Below are 22,827 nucleotides of genomic sequence, written 5' to 3'. Positions count from 1 at the left end.
AACCTACTTTTTTGTTTAGCTTTAATTCATTGTGAACTCTTGTTATGAAAGTATGTTTTGTCCTGTTATCTTGTGTATTGTTCAGCCCTGGTTGGTGTTTTTAAATGTGCTATATAAATAAATACAAACTTGAAACTTGATGATTATGGCAAAGAATTCGTCAAATGTTAACGCTGCGCATAAATATAAAGCTCTTGCGTCTGCACACAAATGACGATATATATCAAATGTGCCTGCTGGCTGGAGTTTTAATGTCATGATTCCAGTAGATGTCGCTGTCCAACTTCATATCATGAGTTGTTTTTTACGGTGTAGGTGCCCAGTAATTTTGCGGATAGATTTATGGTAAATCTAAGACGTTTCGTTTCGTTTATTATTTAATTTTTTTTTTATATTGCATCGATTTTGGAGAGATACAGCTACACAAATTAATATGTGTTAAATACACCGCGTGCCATTGTTTATAGGCTCCATAAATGTGCACTTAACCAGCCTAAAACATTTTGTATGGGAATTTAACAATAAAAAGTATTTTTGAAGATAAACATGTCATTTTAAAACCAACATGCTATAGTAATAACCCAGCAACAATAACTGTGTTATAAGATTTGTGACTTCCTGGCTATTGCAGTATTTTTTACGTTTTTAAACTGGATTTTGAGAATTTAGGTCCAGTGTGTAATTTTTGGCATGATCTATTGATAGAAATGCAATAGCTATGTGTTTTCAGAGGTGTATAAAGAGCTTACAATGAAGCATCGTGTTTTTATACCTTGATTGAGCTATTTATATCTAGCCTACATACACCGCGGGTGGAGGTGTGACTTTTACATTAAACACGATTGGTTTTTAAGTGTTATCAGTGCCTTGTGCCAATCACAAAGACAATTTAACCGAATTTAGTCAACAACAACATAAAAAATTACGGAGTCAATTCCTGTCTTGGAGTCGAATCCGATTTTAGGGACATTAAGGGCGATTTCCCGGACAGGGAGCATTTTAAACCAGGACTAGGCCTTAGTTAAATTGTGACGTTTAAGTTGTTTTAAAAAACATACCTTACAAAAACAGTCGTGGTGTCATCTCGAGACAAAATAATGACAATTATCTTTTTTTTTAAGATATGACAGTGTAAATTGTTTTCGATCAAGACACCTTTAACATTTAAGTTAGTCTGGAACTAGTCTTAAACCCTGTCGGGGGAACCGACTCTGAGAGTCGAGGAACCGACTCTTTTGGAGTCAACTCCCCATCCCTAGTTTAAAACACACATGAATTGCGTCATTATATCACGACGACGACCGTTTGGGAAGCTGTGCTATACAACTAAATAGTGCACATGAAAAACAGTTCCTCTTTCTTTCAATTCGGACAGTTCAGACTCGATTGGATGTATACTGGAAAGACTTGTTTTTCTTCTTCGAGGGTGACGCAAATGTTGTGCGCCGGACTGGTTCCCTCACACGCAAATATTTGACCAGGTAAATAAAAGTTTTCACGTAGACCAGAAAGAGCAACATATATCGCCTTAAATCAGTCATTTGCAGCTTATATATTCCTGATATGTGAAGACTAATGTTATAATCTCAAAAACGCTTTATTCGTTGTATTATCAGCGTTAGACGATGTACAGTAACTTATATTGGCGGGTTAGCTACTTGGCTAGATCCTTTAGCTAGCCTGTATGTGACAGATTACTGATGTTATCGCGATACAGCTTCGTGCACATGCCCAGCTTTTGTGGATGGTTAACTGTATTATTTTGTCAATAGTAGTAAAAAAATAAACACGCAGAAGACACCTTGAATTATTTAGCCTATGACAAGTGTGCTGATAAAAGTTCCTGATGGTAGATTACGTTATGATCGAGTTAACTAACGGGTAACGTTACCTCGTCTATTGCAGGTTAAATAACATAAAGCTCCTTCATAAATGTTAAAAGCTTTATTATTAAGATCCACTGCAATGGAAGGAAGTTTAACGTTAAATTCAAATTAGCTTACTTCCTGTAACTAACCAATGACTGTTATTACCTTCTTTTAGTCTTAGCCACTTTAACATTAATAATATGAGATGGAAATATATATGTCAAGGGAATTATGTCATTTTTCTAATAAATATTTCTACTATTGATGCTTTTCAATATATAAACCTTTTTATACAGTGTGGTGAACTCATCACATGTGTTATACTGTGATGTTATAGGTATTTGTCATCCACATGGGAATGGGGGACATGAAGACACCAGATTTTGACGACCTACTGGCGGCTTTTGACATTCCGGACATTGATGCGAACGAAGCTATTCAGTCTGACACAGATGGGAATCATAATGAACCGATTGATGTTAGCGGAAAGGAGAGAAGTGGCAGTCCCAGCCTAAGACCAATTGTTTTTCCAGAAAGCCCTGTTCCTTCAGCTCCTCTTAATGACCCCTCCGTGGTCAGTGTGATAGTCAAGAACAGCGTACGGCCCGATCGATATGTAGATGATGACGACAAAATGGAAGGGAATGTAACTGAAGACTTTTCTGGAGCTGATGATGGATCTCCCCAGCAGGCTGCCAGGGTGCCCTTAGATCCACTAATCTACAATGGACTCCAGGCCGTCTCAGGTGGGGATTCTTTAGAACCTTGTCCTGCACCATCTTTAACCCAGATGCAGCCCAATAGACAGCTTTGGTCTACCAGTGAGTGTATTGATGACAATCAGGAGGGCACTTCTTCAAAAATCTCTGATAGCACTTTTCCTCCACATCAGTCGTCATCCCCATCTCTTCCCCCCTTCTTATCCTCACATTTAACTGGTCCTCACCCCAAATTCGATGCTGAAGAAGCACAGCGTTCAGCTCTAAATGGTGCTTTGAGAACTGGAGTCCGACGGCGCTTTTCCGATGATGAAGAATCTGAACCAGACCTCAGAAGCCCTCCTCTCATCATACAAGAGAGCCCAGATTCTCAGATGTGCTCGGCTCCCAAGGTGCCACGCAGAAACCAGTCTCCTCTGAGCGCTTTACAACCCCGCTCTCCGTCTTCCCCAGCCTTACCGATTAGCAACACTCAAACAGAGGAGTCGGCCCCCTTGGTCCAACATTCAGCATCACTACAAATCTGCATCAGCAAAACCTCAGTGACCTCTGGAAATGAACCACCTACTGAGGAAAAACACCTGGAGCACATTATTGAGGAGAGAGATTCGCCCGAAAGCCCAGAGCCGGAAATCCCATTTTGCCCTCAAGTTAGCTCTGTTTCAGAGAAACCTCAGATTCATATGCCTTTACCCTCAAATCAGCAGGGAATCATTGAGACTGGACAGAAGAAAGGAGAAGGAGAGGATGCTCCTGAAGATCAACTTATTGACATGAGCTTGAGTTTGCAAGAGCAAGAGAAGAGCGACCATCACAGTAACATGAAAAACGATGTGGCTGAAGACAAAGACGTAAAAGCAAAGTCGGTAGTTTCTGGCTCATCTAAGCCTCTCAAAGTCAGAATCAAAACTGTCAAAACACCTACTGGAAACATCACACGTACTGTATCAAAAGTGGCCTCCAAAGGAGCAGGCTCCGTGGGGGCACCCAAGGGTTCTGAAGGCAGCAAAGTTGCAATGGGGGTCCGTAAATCAGTCCAGAGGATTCAGAAATCCAGTGCTGTGTCAATTTTGCCTGTGTCCACCCTCCGAGATGCCAGCACGGCTATGTTATTTGCAGCCAGCAAAGCACAGAATAAAATGGCTGCCACTCTCTCGGCCACTGCAGTCAACATCACCAGAACATCAACCCTCCCCTCCATCTCATCTTTATCTGCAGCCCCCTCATCTATGACAGGGATGAAAATACGATCATTGGGACAGAAAATAATGAACGGGAACCCTGGGACAGCTAAACCAGCCTCTATTGTAAACAGTCCTGGAGCCGTGATCTCTCGCAGCCAGTCTAGCCTTGTCGAAGCCTTCAACAAAATCCTAAACAGCAAGAATCCATTGCCAAGTTACCAGCCGGATCTCTCCACCCCTCCTGCAGAATGGGGTCTGCAATTGCCCTCCACTGGATACCGCTGCCTGGAGTGCGGGGATGCTTTTGCTCTGGAGCGCAGCCTGGCAAGACACTACGATCGGAGATCTATGAGGATTGAGGTGACATGTAACCACTGCTCCAAACGATTGGCTTTCTTTAATAAGTGTAGTCTGCTGCTACATGCTCGAGAGCACAAGGAGAAGGGACTGGTAATGCAGTGTTCACATCTGGTTATGAGTCCGGTCAGTATGGAGCAGATGATCGGACAACAGGATACTGTGCCTATAGGTAAGAAACTACATGGGTTTCTTCGGTCTATATCAGTGTGACTGAGGAAAAACGTTTTTTTTTGAGAGAGAAAAAAAACGATACATAATTATTTTTATAAAAGTAGTGTGCTTGTGTTCTTGGTATCAACTCTTGAATTCCTCAAGGGTCAATAGGTAATCCAAAATTTGTTGATAAAATAGTAAAATGTATTTGCTGCAATACAAAACTTTAATTGGATTTAATGACCCAAAATCATTTATTGAGCAAGTAAATAAAAACATTGGATACAACTGCTTCTTTTTGGCCTAATAATAAGAATATAATTATGATTTTGAGCTCTTGGGTACAATTTTGTAAGGAATTTTCAAAAGTATTTTCAAATTTGTTTTAATGGAGATGCCAATAAAAACTTATTTTAGGTGTTTTAAAAAGATTAATCTTTCCTTAAGTTGCAACAAACATATATCTTTGACATGACTCCATTTTGTGATGCTCTCTCTCGATGTCATTTCAAACCTGTATGAATTTCTTCTGCAGAACACTTTTCTTTTTTAAAAAACACTTTTACTGTATCAACACGAGACCACGACAACATTTTCAAAATATCTACTTTTGTGTTCCACAGAAGTAATATGAGTGTGAATAATTGATGACAGTTTTTATTTTATTGTGGGGTAAACTATCCCTTTATGTACAGTAGCACTGAACTGGACCAGTCACTGTCTCAGTCTGTAGAGAATATGTGTACTGCAAGACAAATGACTTAACCATTGATTCGGAAGAATTCACCTGGGGCTTATTCTCTCTGTATACTGTTTCACAGAATTGTCTCTGGGTGCTTTTCTGAAGATACCTTTAGGGAGCTTAACTGTATTATATTATCACATATAACATACATGGCTTGGTTGAGCTGTAGATATTTGACCGCAGGTAATTACAATGATTAGTTCACGTCTGTCATCTTGCAAAGTAGGTACAATACCGATGTGATGTAACTGTCCCACTGTTACATGTTTCTTTTGTTCATCTCTTTCAGGATCTTCTGTCCTGTCTGCCGTTAAAGAAAGTACTGTTCAACTTTCACAATCCTCTGAAAACTGGTAAAAGCATTTAAAGAAGCATTTCTCATTTAAAAAAGGAACCACACTTGCATCTTAAACTGTAGCTATAAATCATGAACATAGTTTTTCTCGGTCTTACATACTGAATAGAAATAAAATCCACTTATAATACACTTTATGCTGTAACCTGCTAATATACAGTAAGTGCTGAAATAAATCTGATTTATCTAATAAAATGACCGTGTTAAATGTTCTCAGCTGTCCAGAGTGTTGCAGTCCCTTCAAAGGGAAGGCAGAAATAGCAGCACACTTCCAAGAGGTGGAGCCTGGAGGTGCTGACACAGTAAGTATGTAGGGAGAGAGACAAAACGCATGGCTTTATCGTGTAACCCATGGGAAATTCTTTGAGATGTTACAGTGTTTTACATCTGTGGGTTTTGATAAGTAGTTATAATTAATATCATTCTAATCTAGTCTTTAGGACTAAATACAGATCTCTCTGTGCAGTGTTGCATGCAGTGTTCTCCTCTGATGCCTCTGTGGAACTCGTGTAGTGCTGCGGCCCACCGCCGCCTACATCAGCAGCTGTCTCCTCTGGTCTGCCCTGAATGTGGTGTCACCTGTCAGCTTCATAATCTCAACACACACCTGAATCAATCCTGCATGCACTACTCTCGTCGCCTCGGATACAGGTACCCACACATATCCCATACCTCAACTGCCAAGATCAAGTGTTACTTGAAAAACGAATGCATTCGCCATTTTGGTGAATGAGCTTTTCTTTATTTCTCCTGTTCCCCGTTGCAGATGTGCCTGTTGTCATCTGGTGTTTGGAGGAGTAAACAGTCTAAATGCTGTGAAGACACACATGCAGACGGCTCACTGCGAGGTGTTTCATAAATGCCCCTCATGCCCCATGGCTTTTAAAGCTCCCTCTGGTGCTGAGACTCACTGCATCAGTCAGCATCCTGAACTCCCTGAGACTGCTCGACAATCCAAGTGGGTGTAAAAAATGTAGCTATATTGATTCTGGGTTAAATTATTTATAAATCGGTAGTGTGTGTACTTTTCGTTACTCTCAGACCTGTTTTTGTGTGTTTGTAAATGCAAATTCGTCTCTTCAAATATTTGCATAACCTTCTTTAAGTTGCCGTCTACCTTTTCTTTTTGACAGGGAGATCTATAAATGTGTGATGTGTCGGACCGTTTTTAGCCAGAAAGCATTACTCAGCGTCCACTTTGACACTCACTTAGCCAAGCAGAAGATGAGCGTCTTTAAGTGTCCAGACTGTAACAAGCTCTTCACACAAAGAGGTTCACTTCTTGAGCACATCAAGGTTAGACATTAGTTCCGTTTACACATAATGGTTGCATTCTTTGACAAAAACATCTGATCGTTCCATAATGTGTCTTCAGATCTCTCACAGGCCCTCTAGGCCTCAATATGACGGAATGATGCAGAGGAGTATGGCAAAGATGGAGAGCTCTGATGGAGAGGAGTGGGGAAGAGAAGAAGAGGAGGACAGAGGAGGAGTGCGAAGAGAGGCTGAGCTCTCCAAGGCTCCAGATGTCCAGGGCTGGAGCTGCACAAGGTGTCAGACGCGTTACATGGAGAAAGAAAGCTACATCACGCATATGTCAGAGGAGCATGGCGAGGTCAGTGCATCATCACAACAATCTTCCTTAATTTAAAGCTTGTTACAGTAATAATAATGTGTTATAAATAATAATGTGTTTATTGTGTGCTGGTTTTTGTTCGAAGGAGCTGAAGAAGTTTCCTTGCACTCTTTGTGAACGCTCCTTCTCTTCATCCTCGAGTTTAAGACGTCATATTCGAGTTAAACACAAAGGCATCAAAAGAACTTTTTATTGCCAGTACGTAAGAACATGCTGTTTGTACAGAAGGGCCCAAAAGATCTTCAAAGCACTAAAAAAGTATTTTTGTGTTTGAAGACTGTGCACAGGTGGGAAGAGGAGTTTCAGTAGTAAGCTGATTCTTGAGAAACATATTCAGGCTGAACACAGAGGAACAGCCAATCAGAGACAGGTGAGAACTCATATTCATGCTATATGTTTGAGGTGGACAAGATTGTGGTCAGTCGATGACTAAACGGGCGGCATTTTGTGAATAAACGTTCCTAGATTCAGAAAGGCACTATAACATCCCATTTAACGATCGTAAACAGAACCAAGTGAGCTTTATTAAAAAAAACATATTAGAAACAAATTACATTAATAAATAAATGAATTCCGTTCAAACTTTCCATTTTTATTCTTTTCACAAATTGTAAAGGACACATCTGCGCTGCCTTCAAACACTGATGTGATGAAGGCCTCTCGGTAGACAGAATGTAAGACAGACACTGGATTTAAATGTGAATGTGCCTCGTTGTCTTCTCATACTTCACTTTTAAACTCAGACACAACTTTACTCTTAAATCTCTTTCAGGCTGTAGCTCATATAACTGATCCAGCGGACAGTTCTTCCGAGCAGGATGGCGGTCCTAGCACTCTGGGCGAAAGAGACAGCCGATTGGCCGACAGCAGAGAACCTGCAACCGAAGATCAGGAAGCCGTGGGATTCCGCTGCATGCCGTGTGGATTTGCCACTGAAGAGAAGGAGGAGTTTCTACAGCACATTGCTTGTCACCGCGGTGAAGAAGGCAGCGCCTTTCAATGTCAGCAGTGCGGCGCGTGTTTCGCATCCGCCACTTCTCTCAGCAGGCATCTCTTCATCAGCCATCGCGTACGTGACATCCGCGCTCAGAATGCCAAGGTGTCTTCCGGCACTGCTTTGGCACCTGGGAATGTGACCTCTGACCTTGCTGGGTCCCCGGGATCACCGTCGAGTACAGGGGGCTCACAGGTGGAGGATGGGGAAGGTAAGCACACTTGTAAGGTGTGTGGACGATTCTTTTCCAAACCTGCTGATCTTAACACGCACTTCAGAACGCATGGCATGGCCTTCATCACCACATACAAATCAGACAAACCAACATGAAAAAAATATGATAGAAAGAACGGATAGAGGGTGAATCTCACTGAAAAAACTTTTATATAATGAATTTATTTCAGTGATAGGAATGCTGTCTTTATTTTTCTTAATGTAAAGCTACAAACATACAGTTTTTACTGTTATATAATATAAAATAAATTAAAAACAAATTGGGTAGAGGCATAAACCAATTTTAAATTACATTCTAGTTATTTTAAAATGTTAAAAATCTCCATGGTTATAATAGCTGGCTTTATTTTATTTATGCAAAATCTAATATCAAAAAATGTAATATATACAAAATTATTTTATTATGTTTTGGGCTAATTAATTGTGGCCTAGGGATAACTTTCATGAGATTCACCTGAGAAGAACAGTGGTGTAGATTATTGATTCGGAGTCTGTAACTATAAGACTGTTCAGAACTAGCCTTTAATGCTCTACATTCACAGAAAAAGACACTGCATCAGGTTAAATATTTGCAAGAATGTTCTTTTTCAGTAACTCTTTATTAGTTGCAGTCAAAGTAGAGCCAAGCAATAGAGACCGAAGGTTTATGTTTTGGAATAAGAATGAATGTATTTGGATGGTCATAAACATGTTTACCAGCCTTGCTGTATTTATGTGCCTACTGATTTCATTGTGCAAACTTGTACAGTCTATTTTCTTGAATGACAAAATGCAGCTTGTTATAAATATAACACTGAAATGACTGACAGTTTAGCACAGCCAAATGCTAATGAGTCAGGTAATTTTCAATCATTATTTTTGTATGGTAGATGTTTGTAATTTCTTTATTTTATCAGTTTCCACAGAAGCATTTATAAGCAAGAAACTTGCTAAATAGTACAGGTGAGCTTTAGAATAAGAATGAAATAAGTGCCTTCTTCATTTAATTGGGATTAATCTTTCTTATCACAAATTACAGTGCGTTTCATCATTTGGATGCAATACGTACTGTGTGTGTAGTTGAGGTGATGCATGACAAAAAAATACTTTTATGTTTGTTTTATTGGTGCCTTATATATCTTGTCTTCTCGTTTTTACAGATGATTATTAATATAATTTTGTTTTACTCTTCTCATCTCAGATTGATTGTGACATAATAAAAACTGTAGTGCCTGAACCATTTAGTCTCTTTCTTATTATACAGTAAACTCAATTTAAATTGTATCTTTTCTCTTAAAAAGAAAATTGTATTGTTTGATATTTCAATACAGATTTATCAACCTTCACTCAAATCTTGCACCCCACTGGAAATGTTCTAAACAAATTTTCCATGCTTTTTTACATAATAACAAATGTGTTTTAATTTTAACTACTGCTTTTTATAGTTAAATGGCTGCGAATAACATTGAAAATCTTCTGCAATGGTGAGAGAAAATATCAGTTCACCTGATGTAGATTGCTATTGTATGACCAACTAAGTTTAGTTTGCTTCTAGTTTGACTATTCAAATCTGACTCTTCTACTCTCTTTAGCTCCTGTGTTATCTTCATGTTTGTGCATAAATTCTTTGAATTATGTTAGCAAAGAACACAACCTTAAGATTTAAAATAGCTGTTCTTATCCTACAATAAAATATGTGTCTTGTTAAATACCTTTATTAGATAATTAATCTGCTTTCAAAAAGATATACATAGAAAGATAATACAAATATAATTTCTTCTTTTAAATAAACATACAGAGTTAAAGATTGACTAGACCCCAATTTTATAAACCATTGTCTTTGGCTTGTATAAATATAAATGAGAATACTTAAAAAATCAGTGACAAAGTTTAAAGTATTTTAAAATATAGCAATTAAATGACCAGGTACTAATCTAATAGTTGACTAGTTGATCATACGTCAAGAGAATGTGTGAATTTGCCATCAGTCATCGTCATGAGACACATGTCATCCTATGGCGTTCAACCTCTGCTCTTTTTAGCCGATGTATCCACATAACATCAGCATTATGAGCTGCAACAGGACCACATATCCTGCCATGCTCTGTGCCGCTGCCCCTGCAGGAGAAAGACAAACATGCAAATATAATTGATGATTTAATATGATTCAAAAGATCGATTTAAATGAAATACTTTGTCATACGTTTTCTACAGAATATATTGGAGTGGTCATACAAACAGAGTAATGTTTGAATAGTGTCACCATGTTTACAATTTCTGGGAAAACAATAGGGTTTGCTTAGAGGAACAGTTTAACAAAAACAAAAAAAATTATCTCATGAATTTATTTCTTGTTGTCAAAACCTGTATGAATTAATGCTGTCTGTGATCTTGAAGTCAGCAATTTGTACTACAGTTTTGACAACAACACTTAAGTAAAATTCCTGAGAAGAGTGATCTTTCAGAGCCAATTCTATTAAGCCATATATACTTTTGTTCTCACTCGTGACCCACCTCCTTTCAGTGGCAATGGGACGGTAGGGTTTACACTAGTGGTCTCAGCGCGTAGGGCTGCCACTCCCATCGCCTCATTCAATGCAGCCCTTTGATCGGCGCTCAACCCTGTCCTCTGAGAGTCTGTTACCATAGCAGCATTATCAGGACCCAAAGCCTTCAGCTGGCTGACTGACAGTGCCTGAACACAAATTAAGAAAGATGAACTTCATACTTACAGAGAACTGATCAGACATTATACTCAAATAGATGTGATTAACATGAACCAGAAAAACAGATAGCAAAGTGCAAAAAGTTAACTCACAGCCAAACGATCAGGAGTTATGAGAGGGATGGTGGATGATTGAATGAAGGACATGACTTTGCAATTTAGACGTTCTATTTCAACAGCACTTAGACCAGCTAGAGGGAGAAACAATGACATTATAACATGAGGCACTTGTCACTTTTTTAACCTAAAGTAAGTATTTTGTTCAAATATTTAGATATATGGCTACAGTATATCACATTTTTGTAACACTAACCAATAATGTTGCCCATTATTTCAGCTTGAGCTTCGCTCCAGATCTCTGGCTTTCCAAATGCAGCAACTGCTTTATCCTTAAGACGCTCTATTATGTTTAGAAGACAAGGAGCACGACCCACCACCTCCACTGCCTCCCTGGTTCCAAATAACCAGTACATAACATGCAAGTTACATTGGGTTTGTTGTGCTGCTACTATAAACTTTAATGATCAGCAAGGATAAATTCAGTACAATTGTAAATAAAAATGTCTAACCTGAGGCTTGTGGAATTTAGCTGATCAATCTGGGCAGGTTGTAGGCCACATATAAACTGTCCCAGTCCTTCCATTTCCAGTTCTCCCAGTTGAGTCACATTTATTCTGGCTCCCCTTTGAAAGGCCTGCCAGACTGCTGACCTCTGTAACATGCCGTGTTTTGGGGATTTAATATGTTTTTCTTAGTGCTTTTGGGAGACATCATTTTCAATTTGTGTGAATTGAGATAAGGTTATAGGGAATTTGTTTTGGTGCTTTCAGTTAAACTACAGCAAGTTCATAAAAGTCATATTGTTTAGTCATAAGATCCCATGTAATTTATAGTTATTATATAATAATACACTTACACTTTTGTTCACATACTGTAAAGTAAAATTAGGTTTCTACCAAGGTTCTTTTGCCTGTGTATTATATTATGTGTGTCTGAATAAAGATAGATGACATTTGCGTGTGCCGTGTGATTTATCACCTGTGTTTGGGTAAAGTTGCAGGTGTTTAGTAGATCCAGAGTGTCCAGGGAGGAGATGCTCACGTTATACAGCTCTTCAGAACTGAGGCTTTGAGAGATGCATGCCAGCTCAGTTAAAACCGAATCATTCAACATAGACACACTCCCCCATACCTGTCACACACAAGATTCATTTTTAAGGACTATAAGGTCATATTCTGTTGTACATGTGTAAGAACCTTCCAAATAAAAGTGTACCTCCAAAGTCTTTGCTCTGAATGCAGACAGCTGTTCTGCATTAAAGTTGGTTATCGCTCCTAGTATTGGCAGAGCGTCTTTGAAGGTCGGTACAGTCATCTTATACAACTCTGTCGGATTCCAATACACATTGTCGAGTCCCAAGTCTTCAATGACTGAAAGTATTGGCACGGATAAAGAGGGCACCACTGTGATAGATGCGGAAACTGTGAGAAGTAGGAAGAAATGATTAAATAATTGACTGATTTCATTTAGCTTGTGATCTTTATTTTATGTCAGAATGCAGAGACATGTGGTTTCACATAATGGTAATTTCTTTTCTTTTAGAGCCTTTGGGCACACCTTGTCTCTTTCTGCGGCTTGGTATCGAGCCGGCTGTTTTGAGTTCAAAAAGTTTGCGCCGAAGTACAGAAAGATCAAACCAAAAGCGGAAATCCTTCTGGACAGGCATGGGCTGGATGAGCAAACTGTCCCTCAGATCTGATAGACTTGATCTTAACCAGCTCTGCAAGATAAGAAATAGGGTGAAGGAATGTGTTGTGAGGAAGAGATGCGGTTGACAAAACAGGACACTATAAAGGTAGTGGATGGAATAAAATAAGGTTGTGGAGAAAAATTATAATAAATAATAATAATAACAATGAATAATATTTGACTGATCTGTGAATCTTACTTTGAAAGGCAGTCTTTCAACAGCTGTAGTATTGAGTAAAATAAGTGCTCCAAGTGTTCCCATGTCATCCTCTGACCAGTTAGAAGGGTCCCTTTTTAAAGACAAATGTTGTGTTATGACCTGTTATATTTTTGATGATTGTTTAAGTCTTAGAACACTTTCTTATTCCTATTTATTTTCACATTTTAGAATAAAAGTCATCCGTTAAAAACATTAATGTTAAATTAAATTTAAGTTTTATAATGGTCATTTTTTGTATCTTGCATTATGTTTGTATTTCTCTATTAATCTAATTTCAGATATTTAAGCATATACATTCAGGCCAAAAATGTTTTAAGATAATGAGCACTCAAAGTAGTGTCAGTTATATTCAATCTCACATTGTTTCCAGCACAAAATCCTGTCAAGCCACAAACAGTTCACAAACATTTTGTCATTCTAGTGGTGGGAAACAAGTTGCTTTTTTCAAGCTATTCAAATGGCCCTACATTTAAGCCACAAAAGTGGAATTGAACTGAATAAAACCGAAGTGTAAAAGGGGAACATCAGCGTTTGGCATTGTGGTAGTTCCATAGTGGGTTGTATGTTTTGATCATTGTGTTACCCATAGGTATTTGTAAGCAGTCTGAAGAGTTGCTCTCTGTTTTGTTGTGGGATATGTTGACAGGATGCTAGTGCCTGCAGGGTGGCGTTTAAAGCCTCAGCGTTCAAAGACGCGATCCAGACAGGGTCAAACTCACACACCAGAGAGCCAAGACTCAAGACCCCTGCTGCAGGAAGATCAAAAACATTTCCCCCCTGCAGAAAACAAAACCAGGGCATATTTTACAGTACAGTACAATTTTATTTTTGTTTGTTTAACCACCTTGAAGACTTAAAACCGGTTGAAACCAAAAAGTACCTTAAACCAAAACTACCTCAAACTGGTTTGTCTTACCAGGTTTTCTTACCAGGATTAGATTCTTTGTGTTTGCATGTAGAATTCTTGGAATTTGCATGAGTGTTTACAAATAAACCTAAGAAAACTTCTGTTGTACATTTAAACCTGTGGGAAGCGTGAAAGAAGACTGTGGGTTTCTATGAACGTATTACCAGGCATCTGATGGCTTTTCTGGCAAGCGAGGCGCGTGATGGAGCGTTATTTGGCAGAGAGGACAAGTTCACTTTGTTCATCTTTTCCAGGAAAGCAGAACACACAGAATCGGAAAGGTTTTGAATCTTTTCCATGCTGAATGTGTCATGACAGAATAAATGTTGGTCAGTGTGCGAGGATGGAAAGAACAAAAATGATATCGTGGTTTTAGCACATGATACAAACATAAGCTTGTTATAATGTAAATCTCAGGCAATATCTATGTAATATAAGCACTGGTTTGCTCTTACGGTAGATGAATGAGCAGAATGGCTGGAATGGCCTGGAGCTCAGAGACTGTAATATCAATGAAATATCCAGGTCTCTGTTCCTCCAGACTTGCAAAGAGTTTTTGAGCTGCACAGCGTATCTGAGAATAGCAGGCAAAAAAAGTTTAAATATAGAAACTTACACATACACGCACAGTTAATAATGGAAATGCTACAGAGCTTTAAAAAAGTGTGTGTCATGCGTGCGTAACGTGAATGTAGGATTGTTTACCTGTACCCTGGAGAGCCAATCAGAGGATTCTGAAAGTGTCTGTACTATTTCCAAAGCATTGGTTCGATTGACACTTTCAATCATTTCACAGGTAACACCCTGTACAGCCTGACCCAGCTTCCTGTTGTCAATACAGTGAAATTGCTCATCATGATCAACAAGCAGACATTATTTTTATAACACATTGTACTGCTTTAGTTTATTATAGTACTTGCTGATACATGTATATATTTAAGAAATCGATTCATATTTATATACAATGTTAATTACATTTGCATATATAGTCTAAAACAATATATTGTATTAATATAAAGGAATTTTTACAGTTGATTAACATGTATTTTACATTTTGCACTGCATTTAATTGCACTTGAGCATTTACAGGAATTTCTTTACAGTGTATTTATATACAAAATACAACAATGTTTGTTATATACACACGCACACACGCTATATATAAATGCCACACACATATTATATAAACTGACAGCACTAGTTTATTATTAGTTGATCACGAAAAGTCTCACCGTAATGCATTGAGGTTAATTTTATTACCCAAAATCTTTTTTACAAGGTATGCAGACTGCAAAGAAAAAAATATGTATTAGTAGAAACAATGGAATGATCAGATATGAAATAAACAGATGTCAGTATTTCTGTTTTGCGTTTGTACCTGAGCAAGAGTCCAGCTATGACCCTCCAGCTGGTCCACTGAGGTCAGATTGGCCTTTTCCAGTGTGGAGAGAGACAAAGAACGGACAAGAGAATCTGGTATCTCCTTTACCAGTTCAGATGCATTTACATCATGACGGAACTGATAAAAGACAAAGAGCATAAACATGACGTTTATAAACTTACCTTATGAGCTCTGATTCAAATTCATACACACAGTGAGGTCCAAAATTGTAAGATTTTTATATGGTTCATTACAAATTATATTATAAGCAATACTATTTCAGAGAAAAGGTCACTAAAACTCACTAAGGTTTAAATTAAATAATCTAATCTGAAAATGTTGTAAAATTTTATTAAAAATGTAACATTTGAATGTTAATAGGCCTGTATTGTAAATAATTGTAAAATGATTCTCTTCATATGATGTTATAGAATCTCCCTATTTGTGGGACACTTTCTCTACAAACTCTTTTATTCTTACCGCTTGCATTAGAGCTTTCTTTTGTAGGGGCGACATTTTCTCGCTAATGTTTTTCAAAGCTTCATTTCCCAGCAACCCTCCTGCCTTCATTTTCCTGAGAAGGCCACTGCTCACCCCTCTCACAATGGAACCCAGAGACAACAGCTTCTCACTGCTTACATTCTACAAAACAAAACCTTCTTGTGAAAACAAGAAACATGCTACAAATGCTGAAATGCAGTTCGCAGAAGATCAAACCTTGGTCTCATCCAGCAGCTTCTTAGCCAAAGTTCTGGCTTGAGCTGGATTCCAGTTGGTCTGTCCCAAACTGGCAAGGGTTTTGTTGAGGTCCTCAGAAGTGAAACTGGATAACTTGGATAGTGTAAGAACAGATGCGGCGGAGCCAAGAGACTGTAACATCTCACGAGAGAGAGATGTGTTGTCTTTCTCCAGAATCTTCTGTACTAACAGTCTCTTCATCTGATGGAATAATCATTCAACTGTTATATTAATATTATATTAACATTTTACTGATAGATTATTGTAACCATAACAGAATTAAATAAAGAAAAAACAAAGTGTCAAACTAATTCAACGAGTCTTTCGCAAATAACTACTGTAGCACCAAGTCCTCTCTTAAGGTTCCATCACATTTAATATGTTCATTTGATTTATGCTAAGATTATTTTAGAGCATCATTGATATAATATAGAGGAAGTTCTAACCTTGGCCATATCAGAGTTGTCACAGGCATCAAGTTGAGACAGCAGCTTCTTACTGAGATTCACATTCAGAGACTGGTAATCATTAAAGAAACAGGCCAGGGAGCCCAACCTGTGGAAGTAAAGGGTAAATAAAACAGCGGAGAATATTTGTTTTACATCCATACTGAGGGAAGTATCCATCACAGATGTCCTTTACCTCTCCACCTGTTGGGTAAAATTGTTACCACTCGAACACTCTTGTTGCAACCGTTGAAAAAGTGCTCGGCCAAGGCCAGGCTTTATTCCACCAATGTTACGAAATGATGGAGAGAAATCTGGACTTCTGAAAAACGTACAGAGCTGAGAAACAAAAAAATATATGTACTTATTTAATGAGCAGCATTGGATGGTTGGGGAATGTTTTGAAACACAAAGACATTGAAACACTTCACATAAACGTGATTGTGGCTTTTTACAGAAACTAACCTCTGCTTTAGGGATGGTCTTTATTTCCTCTATTGGAAGACGGGACAAGAAAGGCCCCATCATTGTCAACACCTTAGCCTTAAGCCATGGCATTTTGGGAACACATTTAGGCAATGATGCTACAAAAATAAAGAATAGTTCATAGAGCATGTTATTGTGATTCTCTTTTCTTTTCTTTCCTTTCTTTAGTTTGTTAAGTGTTATCTTTATTTTACATACAACATTCAGTATCCTTTTAATATAGCCTACTGTACACAATGCATATAATATAATTTATCAACATATTGTTCAGTGCTTTCCCATATGTGACTCTTCCTGTGACCTTCCTTTTTTTGTTATTTATTGTTTTCTACATAAAAGCATTTTACATTATGTAATGAACATTCTGTAAAAATATAACCTTCATCTTTAATATTGACTGAGTAATGTCATGTCAAGAATTGAAATCATTTCGAAATGAATGGGTGATGTCAAACTTTGACGCTTGTTTGATTACATATAACTTATGCATTTTTAGCCTGGGTTTCACTGACAGTGTCACATTCAAACATGATTTGTTGCTCTGTTGTATTGTTTGCTCTGAACTTACAGAGGGGGGGCTTGAAACCCAATGATTTAGGAGGGAGGAGGCTGGAGAGAGCCGGTTTCGTAAGGCATTTATATTCACTCTCTGCAATTCTCTCCTTCAACCACCCAATGATATCATTCCTCTGGTCCTCAGAAAGATTGTTAAACACCTCACCAAACATCTTCATGCTTGAAAGAGAACCAAACAAAAACAAATATTAACGCAAATGCAAAATAAATATAAGCGTACTTGTTGAGTCACTCTAGGAGAAGTAAAGCTTCCCAGAATGGATGAACTTACATTGCATCCAGGTTAGAGATCTGTAAAATGGGTGGCAGCAGAAAGTTAGATGGAGGCATTGTTTCTAAGAAGGGTTTGGCTGCCCATAACAGCTTCATTAGATTGTCTTTGTTGAGGTCTGTTCCATTCTGCATGATGGCCATCCAGGAAAGAGGAGCCAGAAATGCCCGCATGAAACAGAGACGGCCATCCTGAAAAAGAAAGAGGAAGTAAGAAACAGAGTATGTGGTGTGTGAGCATTTCAATATCAGTATCCTACGGCCAAACTATTTCTATTCAATGATAAATTGAGTGATTGGTTTTTAGCTAAAAACTAACTGTAGTATTCCTCATGAGTTCAATCATATTGGGCAGATTGGTGCAGTTGCGAATCTTCTCTGGAATGTTCTGAATTTTGGGTTGATTTTTCCATGCAAAGGGTGAACATGAAAGAAAGATATAGAACAAGAATTGAGAATAAGATTTTTCTGATGGTATCCTCTTGGTTGTCCATTATATGTGTAATGCTGAAAGTAAAACAAACCCAGACTGATTCCTGCTCCTCTGCCGTTAAATTAGGCTTAAGGGGGGAGCGAGGGAGTAAGGGAGGAGAGAGCGATGACAGAAGTTCAGGAAAAAATGAAATGGGGTTCTCCATGATGTCTCTTCCTGTGTAGGAGCTGAAAAGTAAAATATGTGTCAGGGTTATATAAAATGAAAAATGATCATACATCTTGCATATGATTTGTTGAAAGTCAGGTTACCCGTTCTGTGATTTGTCCATTATAAGAGGCACTCTGTAACCTGGAACAATGCAACCACATACTGTAACTTGACAAAAGACACAATACACCTTGCAACCACTCTCTTATTTGCCTTCTCTGTCCATTGTGCTTGAAAACAAAGGAATTCTCTGCAACAGTGTAAACAAAAAAGTTCTCCACAATAATGTAAATCTGGCATTACAGGATGAGATATGATTTAAAAACACCAACATAATATACTTTTCCGACATCATGCAAATATACCTGACAAGGATTCTATATATTTGCATATGGCTCATGCAATAAAACTCCCACCTGGATTTAGTAAAACTGATTCTCAAATATATATTAAATAAATTGATTTACATTTGATGTGTTTAAATCATCAGTAGCAAGCTTTATGCTTTTATACATTTCACCTTTTTTGGAGCATTCCATCATCTGCGAGAAAAAAAAGATTTAGTGATTCATTTTTATCATTAAAATTATAATTGACTGTATGTTGCTGAGTTACCAGTTTTCTGGCCATTTCTTTAAAGTCTGGAGGCATGCTGGGGAAGCTCATGCTTGATTGGTTACGGTCTGCCAACTCTGGAGGCATCATATCCTGTAACATTACTGTGAAGAACACAGTACACAGAGTATTCATTTGAAACGTTTATATAGAATAGTTGTATTTTGTTTGACAAAAAATATTTGACCAGTTTACCTGCAGCCGACTGGGCTACAAAACAGAGGATTAAAATCCCCCTGTATAAAGAAATCATCCTCTCCCTTATTCTTTCAATCCAGATGACTTTCTGTAAAAGTACAATATGGATTATTAAAGCGTATGCACAAAAACAAATCATCACAATACGGAAAACACTCCGTAAATCTGTGTAGTTGCTTTATCTGTAATGGTGTTTGATCAGACAGGTAGATTAAATGTGGACAGTCCAGACAAATGTGATGACCCAAACACAATGTTCCATTCATTGGTTTACGTAGTGCCTGGACATTATGTAAACACGGCAGTGAAGATTTGACTAGATCTATAAATTCAAATGTACATCATCCAAGATTCAAATAAAAATGGAACATTGTTTTTGTACATGCTGATATTGACAGTTCATAATAAATGAAAATTCTGTCTAATAATTATTTATGAAAATAATAAACATTAAGAACCATACAACCACCACTTTGATCTTTTTTTCCATTGTGACTATGGTTTTTGTAGTTATGCAAACCAACAGACTCCGAGCTACTATATGATTCCCTAGATCTTGCCACTGATTTGGTATGATTGCTATGATACGGCCTCTCAATGGATTCAGCTCAGGAAAAACATTGCCTTCAGTCTCACTGTGACCGCGTGACAAGGCAATCTTATCAATTCAACCCACGATTGGATTCCCTTTTATTTGCATGGCTTATTTGTGTTTGCCTACAGTCCAATAAATAAACAAAATTCAGTATATTACATCACTGTTCTGCACTGACAAGATTATATTAGAGCGTTTATAATAGGCCTTCTTATGGTTATTTATTAAAAGATAAGTCTGTGTATATCACATACTTTCTTTTGCATTAAGGTATAATTGAAATACAATTAAAGTAAAACACCTCTCTCATCTTAAGAGAAGCGATACTTCTCTGCTCAAATATCTAAATCATAAAGATTCTAAAATACTGTTAACAACGTTGTTTCAATAACAGTGTTTTCTTGATTATTAACAGTTTCGGTTAAAATAAATCTTATTAGGCCAAACACTAGCGTTAAATATCTTTCAAAAATGAATCTACTTTACCTAAAGCAAGTTAAAACTGACATCACGTGTTATTCATGACTTGATTTTAAGGTTAAACATTATAAATGCGTTCAGGTTGGCTACTCACTGTAAATGATGTTCTCCGGAGATAGTATCAGAACATGTAGCCTACTGTGAATAGCTGACAGTCCGCTGAACAGGTGCACAATATAGATTCATAAGAACATGGTTATGTACTCTCCAGTCCTATAGACACCTCCCTCCTTGGAAAACAGTGCAGGTGTGTCATGTAAATGAACGAGTGTCTGTGTGATTGATGTCATGTGGCAGCACTTTTGCATCTATCATCGTTTTAATATTTTCTGTGATTTTAGAGAACCAAAGATGTATAATTCATACCAGTTGAGTTCATTATTTGAACTATTTTAGATTGGAAGTATATTAGTGTTTTGGAAGTTTATGTCGAATATATATATAAGTAATGCATGATGAACAGTATATATGTTAATATTGTGGTTAATGAAGCTTATAAAGGCATAACAAATTTAGATGACCATTAGCTTGTTTCTACGTGAATGAGCAGTTACTTATGAGGTCCCTGGACGACTTGTTAAGTGTAATAAGAAACAGGTTGCCTACAATACTTCAAACGTGGGTTAGCAAAGAGTTAAAGTGATGAGCCTAAGGTGACAAACAGCATCGAACACCTGACTCCTAAATCAGCTACATGCAAATTCAAGGTAAATCTGTGACAAAACTTCAAAATACAGAACATACAGAAGTTATTTGATATAATCTTTCCATTAAAGCAGAACTGCTTCATTTTCCTCTATGACAAGCAATTGATTATATTGTATAACCATGGGACCTCAAGCGTGACAGGTTGAATATTTAACTCTTATCTTCTACAAGAGAAACAAGTCAAGCTTTGTTTATTTAACTTTTGTTTTAAATATTACATCAATTGTTAGGTCATGTGTTACACTGAAAACACAGAAATAACAGTAAAATAATTAGTGATGTCAGCACTGAAACACAATCTGGACATTTAGAAAGAACAGAAAGATCTGTTCCATTTAGCTTGTCTAACATGACTCATTTAACAAGTCTGGACTTCCCTCTCCCCTGGTATCCAGTACAACATACTAATTGCTGCTTATAACAGAAGTATAGTATAGATGATTTCAAACACAGCTAGATGATTTAAAGCGAGAGATTATGACATGCACACAGCATAAGCGTTTTTTATATTTTATTAAATGTTTACATGTGGAAATATTTACATATGGATATTCATTTGAGTCTCAATTTTGTTTTGTAGTCCCGGGTCACTGAAATGCTCTGTGAAATAAGAGATATGTTGACATGTTGGTATGTCACAATAAAAACATATATAATGCCTATAATATGGAGATGTGCATTTGAATACATTTCCACCATTCGCTATACATTTCAAAGATTGCATCCCCTACCAGTGTTTTATAACCCTTATGCACAAACAGTCTTTTACATGTTGAAAGAAATCTGCATTTATGAAATGAAAATACTTTTATGATCTCTGTACATTCTGAGGGAAAGAATGAAAGTATAAAAAATATATAATAAGCAGAATAAAGTAAAATCCACCCTTTAAACCAACCTGCTGCAAATTCTCGGATATCTGTAGGTCTTTTCAGAAACACCTCCCTGGTAGAAAAGAGAGATACATCAATGTCTTGTAGGCCTACGTTATTCTTTTCTATCACAAGAAGCATAAACCTCACCTTAAAAAGTCACTTAAAAACAGGTCTACCTCTGGATGAGCTCTCAAATATTTTTCATTAGAGATCCTCGTTTTGATCTAGAGTAAAACGTGAAATGTTTTAAATATATATGACAATTTTCTTCATATACGAGTTTGTGGTGATTGGGGAGATTACGCTGTAAAATGTAACCTGCACGTTTAGCTTTAAGAAGAAACATTTTACTTAATTAAAGGTATAGTTCACCCAAAAATGGAGATGATGTCATATTTCCTTCTTATGCAAAACACAAAAGAAGATATATCGAAGAATGTTGGAAACCGAAGAACACTGTTACCCCATTGCATTGGTTAGTGTCGATGTGAATGGGTAACCCCATTGTTCGGCTACCAACATTCTTCAAAATATCTTCTGTTGAGTTCTGCGTTAGAAAGTCATACCAGTTTGAAATGACAAGAGTGTGAGTAAAGGATGACAGAATTTGTTATTTTTGTGTAATCTGTCCTTTTAAAACCAATAATTGTAGACTTTACTACAAAACCTTATAGCATTTATCCAGTGCCAAACTGTATCCTGATAAATAGTAAATAATACAAGTGCGAATGAAAGGACACCTTGAACTGTCGTAGTCTTTCCTGCTGCTCGGCGCTTAAAGCTCCGAAATCCAGTTTCTCTAGACCGCTGCTCTCCGCCATAACGCGCGTGTTGAGTCGCTTAACACCTGATGTTGACGTGCGTCACGCACTTTGCTAAGCGACACTCATCTCATGCATGCCTTGTTTACACAGATCTTCACAGAAACGCTTACAATGTATAATAAAAACGTCTCGTCAATATACTTCTGTATATAGACAGTAGGCTA

At 37.5% G+C, this 22,827-nt stretch overlaps 3 protein-coding genes across 6 annotated transcripts; 1 reads left to right on the top strand and 2 right to left on the bottom strand.

Annotated features, from left to right (window-relative positions):
- Nucleotides 1-1,213: 1,213 nt before the first annotated feature.
- Nucleotides 1,214-9,462, top strand: znf687a (zinc finger protein 687a). 3 transcript variants are annotated; one of them, XM_079470474.1, is made up of 12 exons: nt 1,292-1,481; nt 2,206-4,300; nt 5,319-5,382; nt 5,602-5,686; nt 5,851-6,035; nt 6,151-6,342; nt 6,518-6,680; nt 6,760-6,999; nt 7,106-7,218; nt 7,297-7,390; nt 7,637-7,694; nt 7,793-9,461. In XM_079470474.1, the coding sequence occupies exons 2-11, from the start codon at nt 2,221-2,223 to the stop codon at nt 7,685-7,687; spliced, it is 3,267 nt and encodes a 1,088-aa protein (XP_079326600.1). In that variant the 5' UTR covers nt 1,292-1,481; nt 2,206-2,220; the 3' UTR covers nt 7,688-7,694; nt 7,793-9,461. The 3 variants fall into 3 exon arrangements, with proteins under 3 accessions (XP_079326599.1, XP_079326600.1, XP_079326598.1); XM_079470473.1 differs by lacking the exon at nt 7,637-7,694 and having other exon boundaries at nt 1,214-1,481; nt 7,793-9,462; XM_079470472.1 differs by lacking the exons at nt 1,292-1,481; nt 7,637-7,694 and adding an exon at nt 1,810-1,881 and having other exon boundaries at nt 7,793-9,462.
- Nucleotides 9,109-20,534, bottom strand: otoa (otoancorin). Of its 2 annotated transcripts, XM_079470475.1 has the most exons (28): nt 20,351-20,534; nt 19,179-19,269; nt 18,984-19,087; nt 18,470-18,530; nt 18,250-18,385; nt 18,045-18,113; nt 17,727-17,917; nt 17,448-17,614; nt 16,859-16,977; nt 16,590-16,732; nt 16,394-16,502; nt 15,927-16,148; nt 15,690-15,851; nt 15,207-15,347; nt 15,061-15,116; nt 14,534-14,654; nt 14,284-14,402; nt 13,993-14,128; nt 13,505-13,698; nt 12,901-12,991; nt 12,570-12,732; nt 12,228-12,433; nt 11,991-12,143; nt 11,522-11,664; nt 11,266-11,402; nt 11,046-11,143; nt 10,742-10,922; nt 9,109-10,345 (listed from the first exon to the last, which is right to left on the bottom strand). In XM_079470475.1, the coding sequence occupies exons 4-28, from the start codon at nt 18,487-18,489 to the stop codon at nt 10,266-10,268; spliced, it is 3,357 nt and encodes a 1,118-aa protein (XP_079326601.1). In that variant the 5' UTR covers nt 18,490-18,530; nt 18,984-19,087; nt 19,179-19,269; nt 20,351-20,534; the 3' UTR covers nt 9,109-10,265. The 2 variants fall into 2 exon arrangements, with proteins under 2 accessions (XP_079326601.1, XP_079326602.1); XM_079470476.1 differs by lacking the exon at nt 18,045-18,113 and having other exon boundaries at nt 20,351-20,429.
- Nucleotides 18,574-22,660, bottom strand: riiad1 (regulatory subunit of type II PKA R-subunit domain containing 1; the record flags this gene model as incomplete). Its single annotated transcript, XM_079469012.1, has 5 exons — nt 18,574-18,618; nt 18,984-19,087; nt 21,863-21,909; nt 21,987-22,063; nt 22,580-22,660. 5 exons carry the CDS (start codon nt 22,658-22,660, stop codon nt 18,574-18,576), a joined length of 354 nt encoding a protein of 117 aa, XP_079325138.1.
- Between the last annotated feature and the right edge of the window lie 167 nt (nt 22,661-22,827).

Source organism: Barbatula barbatula (assembly GCF_947034865.1).
Source record: "Barbatula barbatula genome assembly, chromosome: 12".
In the NCBI taxonomy this organism is placed as follows: domain Eukaryota; kingdom Metazoa; phylum Chordata; class Actinopteri; order Cypriniformes; family Nemacheilidae; genus Barbatula; species Barbatula barbatula.
This window is presented reverse-complemented; position numbering and strand designations above follow the sequence as displayed.

Bases quoted from the DNA above. Each gene is read 5' to 3' on its own strand.
- znf687a (XM_079470473.1), top strand. From the start codon at position 2,221: ATGGGAATGGGGGACATGAAGACACCAGATTTTGACGACCTACTGGCG. The intron at 5,687-5,850 runs GTAAGTATGTAG...CTCTCTGTGCAG, and splicing joins AGCCTGGAGGTGCTGACACA to TGTTGCATGCAGTGTTCTCC. The intron at 7,000-7,105 runs GTCAGTGCATCA...TTTTGTTCGAAG, and splicing joins TGTCAGAGGAGCATGGCGAG to GAGCTGAAGAAGTTTCCTTG.
- otoa (XM_079470475.1), bottom strand. From the start codon at position 18,489: ATGGACAAATCACAGAACGG. The intron at 16,733-16,858 runs GTTAGTTTCTGT...TTTGTTTCTCAG, and splicing joins AGACCATCCCTAAAGCAGAG to CTCTGTACGTTTTTCAGAAG. The intron at 14,129-14,283 runs GTAAGAGCAAAC...TGACACATTCAG, and splicing joins ATTCTGCTCATTCATCTACC to CATGGAAAAGATTCAAAACC.